The 14,536-nt window shown below is 36.5% G+C and overlaps 1 protein-coding gene across 1 annotated transcript in view; it reads right to left on the bottom strand.

Moving 5' to 3' along the window:
- The window catches only part of LOC133548270 (A disintegrin and metalloproteinase with thrombospondin motifs 18-like), a 199,595-nt gene that overhangs the window by 131,786 nt on the left and 53,273 nt on the right, over nt 1-14,536 (bottom strand). Inside the window, exon 8 of the mRNA XM_061893586.1 lies at nt 4,394-4,499. Coding sequence (XP_061749570.1) covers nt 4,394-4,499 — 106 coding nt within the window. The remainder of the gene's footprint in view (nt 1-4,393; nt 4,500-14,536) is intronic.

Raw genomic sequence — 14,536 nt, 5'->3', positions numbered from 1 at the left:
CCCTGCTCTAATGTATATATATATATATATATATATATATATATATATATATATATATATATATATATATATATATATATATATATATATATATACATACATACATATATATATATATATATACATATATATATATACATACATACATATATATATATATATATATATATATATATACATATATACATACATATATATATATACACATACATATATTCATCCATTTTCTACCGCTTATTCCCTTCGGGGTCGCGGGGGGCGTTGGAGCCTATCTCAGCTACAATTGGGCGGAAGGCGGGGTACACCCTGGACAAGTCGCCAACTCATCGCAGGGCCATATATATACACATGTACTCCAGATTTCAATACCGATTTTATGGCAAAATCCCCTGACGAGCAGGGAAACCTGCTAAACGGGCTTGTAGGGGCGGAATAGCTCGGTTGGTAGAGTGGCCGTGCCAGCAACTTGAGGGTTGCAGGTTCGATTCCCGCTTCTGCCATCCTAGCCACTGCCGTTGTGTCCTTGGGCAAGACACTTTACCCACCTGCTCCCAGTGCCACCCACACTGGTTTGAATGTAACTTAGATATTGGGTTTCACTATGTAAAGCGCTTTGAGTCACTAGAGAAAAAGCGCTATATAAATAAAATTCACAATATAGCCTTAGTGATTTTTCCGGACCTAATATAAATAATATATATATCCATCCAGTTTATACTGCTTATTCCCTTTTAGGGTCATTGGAGCCTATCTCAGCTACAATCGGGCGGAAGGCGGGGTACACCCTGGACAAGTCGCCACCTCATTGCAGGGCCATATATATACACATGTACTCCAGATTTCAATACCGATTTTATGGCAAAATCCCCTGACGAGCAGGGAAACCTGCTAAACAGGCTTGTAGGGATGATATAGCCTTTGTGATTTTTCCTGACCTAATATATATATATATATATATATATATATATATATATATATATATATATATATATATATATATATATATATATATATATATATATAAAGTGGCTTGTGGATAATCATTTGATTTTATCTTCCTATGTCCACAGATTTATGTCCTGAGTTTGTAAACAAAAACGGTAAAAAATATATATTTTCATGATGAAAAAAACCCCAAAAATCGATATAATCGCTACAGTATCGTACATACACGGATGCCATACTTGGTCTTAAGGATGGGTGCTTTTTTTGACACCGACCGAATACTCCTATGTTACGGTACTTGACGTCACGCCAACTTCGCACTTGCCGATCACTCCAGCAGCACTGAGAGCGGACTCGGACAAGCTAACTCTCGGCAACGTTGCAATTTTCAATGCCGACAAAGAAACCGGCGCTCCAAAGTAAGTAAAGTAAGGCTCCACTTTTCCGAAAAACAAAAAAAAATGCGCTAGCTTGATGCTAATATAAATTGCCATTGTATATATATATATATATATATATATATATATATATATATATATATATATATATATATATATATCAATCAATCAATCAATGTTTATTTATATAGCCCCAAATCACAAATGTCTCAAAGGACTACACAAATCATTACGACTACAACATCCTCGGAAGAACCCACAAAAGGGCAAGGAAAACTCACACCCAGTGGGCAGGGAGAATTCACATCCAGTGGAACGCCAGTGACAATGCTGACTATGAGAAACCTTGGAGAGGACCTCAGATGTGGGCAACCCCCCCCCTCTAGGGGACCGAAAGCAATGGATGTCGAGCGGGTCTAACATGATACTGTGAAATTTCAATCCATAGTGGCTCCAACACAGCCGCGAGATTTCAGTTCAAGCGGATCCAAGACAGCAGCGAGAGTCCCGTCCACAGGAGACCATCTCAAGCGGAGGCGAGTCAGCAGCGTAGAGATGTCCCCAACCCATACACAGGCGAGCGGTCCATCCTGGGTCTCGACTCTGGACAGCCAGTACTTCATCCATGGTCATCGAACCACAAGGGAGGGGGGGACATAGGAGAAAGAAAAGAAGCGGCAGATCAACTGGTCTAAAAAGGAGGTCTATTTAAAGGCTAGAGTATACAGATGAGTTTTAAGGTGAGACTTAAATGCTTCTACTGAGGTGGCATCTCGAACTGTTACCGGGAGGGCATTCCAGAGTACTGGAGCCCGAACGGAAAACGCTCTATAGCCCGCAGACTTTTTTTGGGCTCTAGGAATCACTAATAAGCCGGAGTCTTTTGAAGGCAGATTTCTTGCCGGGACATATGGTACAATACAATCGGCAAGATAGGATGAAGCTAGACCGTGTAGTATTTTATACGTAAGTAGTAAAACCTTAAAGTCACATCTTAAGTGCACAGGAAGCCAGTGCAGGTGAGCCAGTACAGGTATATATGTATGTATATATGTATATAAAGGTATATACAGTATAGGTATATATGTATGTATATATGTATATAAAGGTATATCCAGTATAGGTATATATGTATGTATATATATGTATATAAAGGTATATACAGTATAGGTATATATGTATGTATATATGTATATAAAGGTATATACAGTATAGGTATATATGTATGTATATATGTATATAAAGGTATATACAGTATAGGTATAGATGTATGTATATATGTATATAAAGGTATATACAGTATAGGTATATATGTATGTATATATGTATATAAAGGTATATACAGTATAGGTATATATGTATGTATATAAAGATATACACAGTATAGGTATATATGTATGTATATAAAGGTATATACAGTATAGGTATATATGTATGTATATATGTATATAAAGGTATATACAGTATAGGTATATATGTATGTATATATGTATATAAAGGTATATACAGTATAGGTATATATGTATGTATATATGTATATAAAGGTATATACAGTATAAGTATATATGTATGTATATATGTATATAAAGGTATATACAGTATAGGCATATATGTATGTATATAAAGGTATATACAGTATCGGTATATATGTATGTATATATGTATATAAAGGTATATACAGTATAGGTATATATGTATGTATATAAAGATATACACAGTATAGGTATATATGTATGTATATAAAGGTATATACAGTATAGGTATATATGTATGTATATATGTATATAAAGGTATATACAGTATAGGTATATATGTATGTATATACGTATATAAAGGTATATACAGTATAGGTATATATGTATGTATATATGTATATAAAGGTATATACAGTATAAGTATATATGTATGTATATATGTATATAAAAGTATATATAGTATAGGCATATATGTATGTATATAAAGGTATATACAGTATCGGTATATATGTATATATATATGTATATAAAGGTATATACAGTATAGGTATATATGTATGTATATATGTATATAAAGGTATATACAGTATAGGTATATATGTATGTATATAAAGGTATATACAGTATAGGTATATATGTATGTATATATGTATATAAAGGTATATACATTATAGGTATATATGTATGTATATATGTATATAAAGGTATATACAGTATAAGTATATATGTATGTATATATGTATATAAAGGTATATACAGTATAGGTATATATGTATGTATATATGTATATAAAGGTATATACAGTATAGGTATATATGTATGTGTATATGTATATAAAGGTATATACAGTATAGGTATATATGTATGTATATATGTATATAAAGGTATATACAGTACAGGCGTAATGTGATCAAACTTTCTTGTTCTTGTCAAAAGTCTAGCAGCCGCATTTTGTACCAACTGTACAACTGTAACAACCATTTAAAGCATACAATTTCAACTTCTTTAAACCATTTCTAAGCATTCGTATCTAGGTTGCGACCTGGATTGGAACCCAGAACCACTGCCTTTCAAGATTTGACATTATGTTCTGATCATTGGCGGAGCAGGAAGGGGCTAGGAAGAAGTTTGTCACGCTGGTGTCAGCCGGAGCCAACATGCTCTTGCAGCCAAATGTCATCGCTATCAAGACTTCTTGACACTTCAGAAAAAAAAAAAAAACCCACATCTTCAGAGTTGATGTTGGGAGTGTGCCAGGCAGACTCAGGAGTTTAACCGTGAAAAGGAAACAAAACAAACGTCAATCGAAAGAATCAGGGTTCCTATCTCAATGGAAACAGAGCGCCGCGTCTCCTCGGGCGATGCGCTCAAACGGCGCTGACGTAACCTCGGCGGGTCACGGCGCGTTTTGTGTCTCTCCGTGTGACGTTTGAGGCCCCGTAGCGGAATGGGACGTTTCATCTGCTTCCAGTTTACCCACGCAATTTCTGTCACTCGAAAACAAAAAAAAAACGTTTTTTTTTCTGTTTTTTTTGTTTTTTTAAACGTTGCTGTCAGGCGTGCTGGAGTACGCACTTGTGTCCGGACTCGTGGGCGATGGTGAAGGCCAGACCAAGTCCCGTGTCCTCGTTGATGGTGCAGCTTCTGTACTTGCTGCACATGCCGCTTATGGGCGCGAAACCTGCACACAGAAGCAGAAATGATACTTGTAGAGGCCGTGATCGAGAACAGTAGGAAAGGGAGTCGAATGGCTCCATTTGTCACGGTTTACCTGACACATGTAACGTGACAAAAGAGAGGGGGGTGCACTATCCACTTTGGCCGCCAGACTGCAGTTGAGTGATGAGCATCTTAAAATGTGTCTTGTGGTAAATCCAACTTTGACCGCAGCGTCAGTTGCCATGGACACTGGCACTATCCGTCATTTTCAGCAGACTGCATTGCAGAATGCTTAACCCGCCCACGTCTTCCTTTCACGCAGGATTCACCCAAGAATGAATCTCTTCCCGAATGTATTAAGTGAGACCTCGGATATCAGCACAAAAACAAAACAAAACAAGTACAGGTCTGTATGTGTTTGCATATAAAAAGTGCGATATCATGTGCGATATCATGTGCGATACAAGCAGTCCTGCAGCGTTTTTTTTTTTTCCTGTGCAAAGTTAACATCTAAATGTCCATTTTTTGTTTCCATTTTAGTCAGGTCAAACATATAGGCTACAAGCTACCAGGAGCCAGCAGTTACATAACAGCTGAGCACAAAATAGCAGACAAGCTAGAGCTAGCTATTAACAATAGAACATTACTGCTGTGTAAAACTGTGCATTTGTCAGTATAAGCAAGTATCAAATATTAGAGATGGACTCGTTGTTGTTGTTTTTAGGGTCGATGCCGATTATTAGTAGTGGCCTAAACACACAAAATGAGACCGGGGAGACGCTAGGAAGGAAGGACAAAAACTGGAATGTCCAAACATTCACACAGTAAGCAAGATTCTACACTAAAAATCGTGTATTTTTATTATTATTATTATTACTATTGTTAGTATTATTAGTGTGAATGTCCAATTATTCACACTTTTAAGGTTCTACAACAAATATATTTAGTAATATTATTATTATTATTATTATTATTATTATCATATGTGTGAATGTCGGAAAATTCACACATATGATTTTACACAAAAAATCCTCTATTTATTATTATTATTATTATATTATTGTGAATGTCCAAAACATTCAAACATGTAATAAATTCTACACCAAAGTATAATATATTAATCATTATTATTATTATTATTTTTACTATCAATAATATTATTATTATTATTATTATTATTGTTATTATTATTATTGTGTGAATGTTCAATTATTCACACTTTTGAGGTTCTACAACAAATATATTTTGTAATATTATTATTATCATCATCTTTATTACTGTATAAATGTCGATTCACACAATAAGATTCTACACCAAAAAATGTTTTATTGTTGTTATTATTATTATTATAATTATTATTGTGTGAATGTCCGAACATTCAAACATATATAAGATTCTACACCAACATATCATTTATTATTATTATTGTTATTATCATTATTATTATTATTAATTATTATTATATGTGTGAATGTCGGAAAATTCACACATAAGATTTTACACAAAAAATCCTCTATTTATTATTATTATTATTATTATTATTATTATTGTGTGAATGTCCAAACATTCAAACATGCAATAAATTCTACACCAAAGTATAATCTATTAATCATTATTACTATTATTATTATGATGATGATTATTATTTTTACTATCAATAATATTGTTATTATTATTATTATTATTATTATTATTGTGTGAATGTCCAATTATTCACACTTTTGAGGTTCTACAACAAATATATTTAGTAATATTATTATCATCATCATCATCATCATTATTACTGTATAAATGTCGAGTCACACAATAAGATTCTACAACAAAAAATGTTTTATTGTTATTATTATTATTATTATTATTGTTGTGTGAATGTCCAAACATTCAAACATATATAAGATTCTACACCAAAATATAATTTATGTATTATTATTATTATTATTATTATTATTATTATTATTAGCGTGAATGTCGGGAAATTCACACATAAGATTTTACACAAAAAATCCTTGATTTATTATTATTATTATTATTATTATTATTATTATTATTATCATTATTATTATTGTGTGAATGTCCAAACATTCAAACATGTAATAAAGTCTACACCAAAGTATAATCTATTAAGGATTATTATTATTATTATGATTATTATTATTATTTTTACTATCAATAATAATATTTTTATTATTATTATATTTTCTCCCCCTTGACAATGAACGAACGAATAAACAATCGACTTCTTATCCCACATTCCTCAACCGATTTGAACCGTTCCAACGTCCACAGACTCCACTCACCTTGGATATTCAACACAGCAAAAATCTTCTAAATACCCGGAATTACCAGGAATTTCCCCCCATTGAAAATGAACGGGCAATATACAAACACTCTCCATATCCCACATTTCTCAACCGATTCCAAAAATTCCAACACATTCATATCATCTAGTAAAAATGTGCTAGAACCAATATTTTCAAAAGTTTCTAGATTTCCCGAAACCCTAAAAATTCCAGGAAATTCCTAATCCAGTGAATGGACATATTCAAAGTTCTAGAATGCCCAACATTTTTTTTCCATTTTTATACCCAACCCCAACCTTTCAACCATCCACACACACACTTCTCTTCCGAAATTCTCGGTTTTCCTGGAATTTTCTCCCCCTTGACGATAAATGAACGAATAAACAATCGACTTCTTATACCACATTTCTTATCCGATTTGAACCGTTCCAACATCCACCGACTCCACTCACCTTGGACATTCAAGGCAGCATGTTTACAAAAAATTCCATGATTACCCGGAATTACCAGGAATTTCCCCCCATTGAAAATGAATGGGCAATATACAAACCTCTCCATATCCCACATTTCTCAACCGATTAGAACCGTTCCAACATCCACCGACTCCACTCACCTTGGACATTCAAGGCAGTATGTTTTCAAAAAAAAAAATCCTCTGATTACCCGGAATTACCAGGAATTTCCCCCCATTGAAAATGAACGGGCAATATACAAACCTCTGCATATCCCACATTTCTCAACCGATTTGAACCGTTCCAACGTCCACAGACTCCACTCACCTTGGACATTCAAGGCAGTATGTTTAAAAAAAAATCCTCTGATTACCCAGAATTACCAGGAATTTCCCCCCATTGAAAATGAATGGGCAATATACAAACAATCTCCATAGCCCACATTTCTCAACCGATTTGAACCGTTCCAACGTCCACAGACTCCACTCACCTTGGACATTCAAGACAGCATGTTTACAAAAAATTCCATGATTACCCGGAATTACCAGGAATTTCCCCCCATTGAAAATGAACGGGCAATACACAAACCTCTCCATATCCCACATTTCTCAACCGATTTGAACCGTTCCAACGTCCACGGACTCCACTCACCTTGGACATTCAAGGCAGTATGTTTAAAAAAAAAAAATCCCCTTATTACCCGGAATTACCAGGAATTTCCACCCATTGAAAATGAATGGGCAATATACAAACAATCTCCATATCCCACATTTCTCAACCGATTTGAACCGTTCCAACGTCCACGGACTCCACTCACCTTGGACATTCAAGGCAGTATGTTTAAAAAAAAAATCCTCTGATTACCCGGAATTACCAGGAATTTCCCCCCATTGAAAATGAACGGGCAATATACAAACCTCTCCATATCCCACATTTCTCAACCGATTTGAACCGTTCCAACATCCACAGACTCCACTCACCTTGGACATTCAAGGCAGCATGTTTACAAAAAGTTCCATGATTACCCGCGATTACCAGGAATTTCCCCCCATTGAAAATGAACGGGCAATATACAAACCTCTCCATATCCCACATTTCTCAACCGATTTGAACCGTTCCAACATCCACAGACTCCACTCACCTTGGACATTCAAGGCAGTATGTTTTCAAAAAAAAAAAATCCTCTGATTACCCGGAATTACCAGGAATTTCCCCCCATTGAAAATGAACGGGCAATATACAAACCTCTCCATATCCCACATTTCTCAACCGATTTGAACCATTCCAACATCTACAGACTCCACTCACCCTACACATTCAAGGCAGTATGTTTTCAAAAAAAAATCCCCTTATTACCCGGAATTACCAGGAATTTCCCCCCATTGAAAATGAACGGGCAATATACAAACCTCTCCATATCCCACATTTCTCAACCGATTTGAACCGTTCCAACGTCCACAGACTCCACGCACCTTGGACATTCAAGGCAGTGAGTTTTCAAAAAAAATCCCCTTATTACCCGGAATTACCAGGAATTTTCCCCCCATTGAAAATGAACGGGCAATATACAAACCTCTCCATATCCCACATTTCTCAACCGATTTGAACCATTCCAGCATCTACAGACTCCACTCACCCTACACATTCAAGGCAGTATGTTTTTAAAAAAAAATCCCCTTATTACCCGGAATTACCAGGAATTTCCCCCCATTGAAAATGAACAGGCAATATACAAACCTCTCCATATCCCACATTTCTCAACCGATTTGAACCGTTCCAACGACCACAGACTCCACTCACCTTGGACATTCAAGGCAGTATGTTTGCAAAAAAAAAATCCTCTGATTACCCGGAATTACCAGGAATTTCCCCCCATTTGAAAATGAACGGGCAATATACAAACCTCTCCATATCCCACATTTCTTAACCGATTTTGAACCGTTCCAACATCTACAGACTCCACTCACCTTGGACATTCAAGGCAGTATGTTTTTTTTTAAAAATCCCCTTATTACCCGGAATTACCAGGAATTTTCCCCCCATTCAAAACGAACGGGCAATATACAAACACTCTCCATATCCCACATTTCTCAACCGATTTTGAACCGTTCCAACATCTACAGACTCCACTCACCTTGGACATTCAGGGCAGTATGTTTTTTTTTTAAAAATCCCCTTATTACCCGGAATTACCAGGAATTTCCCCTCCATTGAAAATGAACAGGCAATATACAAACCTCTCCATATCCCACATTTCTCAACCGATTTGAACCGTTCCAACGTCCACAGACTCCACTCACCTTGGACATTCAAGGCAGTATGTTTTTAAAAAAAATCCCCTTATTACCCGGAATTACCAGGAATTTCCCCTCCATTGAAAATGAACAGGCAATATACAAACAATCTCCATATCCCACATTTCTCAACCGATTTGAACCGTTCCAACGTCCACAGACTCCACTCACCTTGGACATTCAAGGCAGTATGTTTTAAAAAAAAAATCCCCTTATCACCCGGAATTACCAGGAATTTCCCCCCCATTGAAAATGAACGGGCAATATACAAACACTCTCCATATCCCACATTTCTCAACTGATTTTGAACCGTTCCAACGACCACAGACTCCACTCACCTTGGACATTCAAAGCAGTATGTTTTAAAAAAAAAATCCCCTTATTACCCGGAATTACCAGGAATTTCCCCCCATTGAAAATGAACGGGCAATATACAAACCTCTCCATATCCCACATTTCTCAACCGATTTGAACCGTTTCAACGTCCACACACTCCACTCACCTTGGACATTCAAAGCAGTATGTTTTAAAAAAAAAAATCCCCTTATTACCCGGAATTACCAGGAATTTCCCCCCATTGAAAATGAACGGGCAATATACAAACCTCTCCATATCCCACATTTCTCAACCGATTTGAACCGTTCCAACGTCCACAGACTCCACGCACCTTGGACATTCAAGGCAGTGAGTTTTCAAAAAAAATCCTCTGATTACCCAGAATTACCAGGAATTTCCCCCCATTTGAAAATGAACGGGCAATATACAAACACTCTCCATATCCCACATTTCTCAACCGATTTGAACCGTTCCAACGTCCACAGACTCCACTCACCTTGGACATTCAAGGCAGCATGTTTACAAAAAATTCCATGATTACCCGCAATTACCAGGAATTTCCCCCCATTTGAAAATGAACGGGCAATATACAAACCTCTCCATATCCCACATTTCTCAACCGATTTTGAACCGTTCCAACATCTACAGACTCCACTCACCTTGGACATTGAAGGCAGCATGTTTTAAAAAAAAATCCCCTTATTACCTGGAATTACCAGGAATTTTCCCCCCATTGAAAATGAACGGGCAATATACAAACCTCTCCATATCCCACATTTCTCAACCGATTTGAACCGTTCCAACATCTACACACTCCACTCACCTTGGACATTCAAGGCAGCATGTTTACAAAAAATTCCATGATTACCCGCAATTACCAGGAATTTTCCCCCATTTGAAAATGAACGGGCAATATACAAACCTCTCCATATCCCACATTTCTCAACCGATTTGAACCGTTCCAACGTCCACAGACTCCACTCACCTTGGACATTCAACACAGCAAAAATCTTCTAAATACCCGGAATTACCAGGAATTTCCCCCCATTGAAAATGAATGGGCAATATACAAACACTCTCCATATCCCACATTTCTCAACCGATTCCAAAAATTCCAACACATTCATATCATCTACTAAAAATGTGCTAGAACCAATATTTTCAAAAGTTTCTAGATTTCCCGAAACCCTAAAATTTCCAGGAAATTCGTAATCCAGTGAATGGACATATTCAAAGTTCTAGAATGCCCAACATTTTTTGCCATTTTTATACCCAACCCCAACCTTTCAACCATCCACACACACACTTCTCTTCCGAAATTCTCGGTTTTCCTGGAATTTTCTCCCCCTGGACGATAAATGAACGAATAAACAATCGACTTCTTATACCACATTTCTTATCCGATTTGAACCGTTCCAACATCCACCGACTCCACTCACCTTGGACATTCAAGGCAGCATGTTTACAAAAAATTCCATGATTACCCGGAATTACCAGGAATTTCCCCCCATTGAAAATGAACGGGCAATATACAAACCTCTCCATATCCCACATTTCTCATCCGATTTGAACCGATCCAACATCCACACACTCTACTCACCTTGGACATTCAAGGCAGTATGTTTTCAAAAAAAAAAATCCCCGTATCACCCGAAATTACCAGGAATTTTCCCCCATTGAAAATGAACGGGCAATATACAAACCTCTCCATATCCCACATTTCTCAACCGATTTGAACCATTCCAACATCTACAGACTCCACTCACCTTGGACATTCAAGGCAGTATGTTTTAAAAAAAAATCCTCTGATTACCCAGAATTACCAGGAATTTCCCCCCATTGAAAATGAACAGGCAATATACAAACAATCTCCATATCCCACATTTCTCAACCGATTTGAACCGTTCCAACGTCCACAGACTCCACTCACCTTGGACATTGAAGGCAGCATGTTTACAAAAAATTCCATGATTACCCGCAATTACCAGGAATTTCCCCCCATTGAAAATGAACGGGCAATATACAAACCTCTCCATATCCCACATTTCTCAACCGATTTGAACCGTTCCAACATCCACGGACTCCACTCACCTTGGACATTCAAGCCAGTATGTTTTCAAAAAAATCCCCTTATCACCCGAAATTACCAGGAATTTCTCCCATTTGAAAATGAATGGGCGATATACAAACACTCTCCATATCCCACATTTCTCAACCGATTTGAACCGTTCCAACATCTACAGACTCCACTCACCTTGGACATTCAAGGCAGTATGTTTGAAAAAAAAAATCCCCTTATTACCCGGAATTACCAGGAATCTCCCCCCATTGAAAATGAACAGGCAATATACAAACAATCTCCATATCCCACATTTCTCAACCGATTTGAACCGTTCCAACGTCCACAGACTCCACTCACCTTGGACATTGAAGGCAGCATGTTTACAAAAAATTCCGTGATTACCCGCAATTACCAGGAATTTCCCCCCATTGAAAATGAACGGGCAATATACAAACCTCTCCATATCCCACATTTCTCAACCGATTTGAACCGTTCCAACGACCACAGACTCCACTCACCTTGGACATTCAAGGCAGTATGTTTGCAAAAAAAAAAATCCTCTGATTACCCGGAATTACCAGGAATTTCCCCTTATTGAAAATGAACGGGCAATATACAAACACTCTCCATATCCCACATTTCTCAACTGATTTTGAACCGTTCCAACGACCACAGACTCCACTCACCTTGGACATTCAAAGCAGTAGGTTTAAAAAAAAAAATCCCCTTATTACCCGGAATTACCAGGAATTTCCCCCCATTGAAAATGAACGGGCAATATACAAACCTCTCCATATCCCACATTTCTCAACCGATTTGAACCGTTCCAACGTCCACAGACTCCACTCACCTTGGACATTCAAAGCAGTATGTTTGCAAAAAAAAAATCCTCTGATTACCCGGAATTACCAGGAATTTCCCCTTATTGAAAATGAACAGGCAATATACAAACACTCTCCATATCCCACATTTCTCAACCGATTTTGAACCGTTCCAACGACCACAGACTCCACTCACCTTGGACATTCAAAGCAGTATGTTTTAAAAAAAAAATCCCCTTATTACCCGGAATTACCAGGAATTTCCCCCCATTGAAAATGAACGGGCAATATACAAACCTCTCCATATCCCAAATTTCTCAACCGATTTGAACCGTTCCAACGTCCACACACTCTACTCATTTTCTGGCTATTTCACTAATTGTTTACTTTTAAAATACTAAATACTTGTATCAAAAGTGTATTTATTGTAGCTGCAGATGTAGTTCTGTTGTTGGAAAAAAAGAAGAAGAAAAAAAGGGCTGATATCAACAAAAAAATGCGTCAAAATGTGAATATTTTATCGATGTCTACTGCGAATGACTTCCACATACAGTACAAAGTCTTCAGGGCCGAAGAAGCCTCAACTGCATGGGTGGCGTGCAAAGTGGCGCCTGCACTCCTTAAGGGTGTCTTCCCACATCTACCTTGCTCGGTCAGACCTTTCCAGTTTTGATCCAAACCAAAATAACAGGAATAAAAAAATGTCTGCCGCCGCAGTCTGGACCCAAATGACAGACACGGCTCTCCTCTGAAGGACGCTTCAGACTTTCCGGCAATTATAAGACTTTGCTCCATCCATTCTTCCATTTTCTCAGGGTCAGGGATAAGATGGGAGTCCATCCCAGCGGACTTCATCTGAACTAAAAAGTAAGGCTTCTCTATACGTCTTAAAAATATGCCAGGAACCCCGCCCACTATCCTTCTTAAAACATGAGAGTTTTAGTATTTTATTTGCTAACCTAGCCTGATGCCGCAGGTCAAAATGTGATGTTAGCATACAGCTAACATAGCTATGCTAGTGTTGCTGGTGTTAGTGTGACAATCCTTACTGTTACGTCACATGTGAGATGTATGGCATCTTACATTGGACAGGTGCACATTTACAGTGTGTACGTCAAAAGTGGAAAAAGTACACAACACAGTCCTCCTTCGTCACATCGCGATTCAAATATTGCAGCTTTTACTACATCCCTATTTTTTTAAAAGCCTATCGACATATTTTTGCCCTCAATGTTAGGTGTAAAATTAAGTCTACTATGTATTAAAGTGCAGCTTTGTTAGTTTTTTGGGGGGTTAAGGTTGAACAATGTTTATATATATATATATATATATATATATATATATATATATATATATATATATATATATATATACATACATACATACATACATATATACTGTACATACATACATATTTATATACATATATATACATATACAAACATAAATATATATACATTTTATATATAAAAATAAGAATGTATATATATATATATACACATTGTACATACATACATATGTACATACATATATACACATACATACATACACACATACATATATGCATTTTTGTATACATGAATACATACATACATGCATACATATGTACATACATATATATACACATATATATATATATATATACATATATACATACACACATACATGCGTACATATGTATACACATGCATACATATATATACACAAATTCATATGTATATACATATATACATTTTTCTATTCATGAATACATACATACATACATACATAAATACACATATACATACATATAAA

Source organism: Nerophis ophidion, linkage group LG02, assembly GCF_033978795.1.
Source record: "Nerophis ophidion isolate RoL-2023_Sa linkage group LG02, RoL_Noph_v1.0, whole genome shotgun sequence".
Lineage (NCBI taxonomy): Eukaryota > Metazoa > Chordata > Actinopteri > Syngnathiformes > Syngnathidae > Nerophis > Nerophis ophidion.
This window is presented reverse-complemented; position numbering and strand designations above follow the sequence as displayed.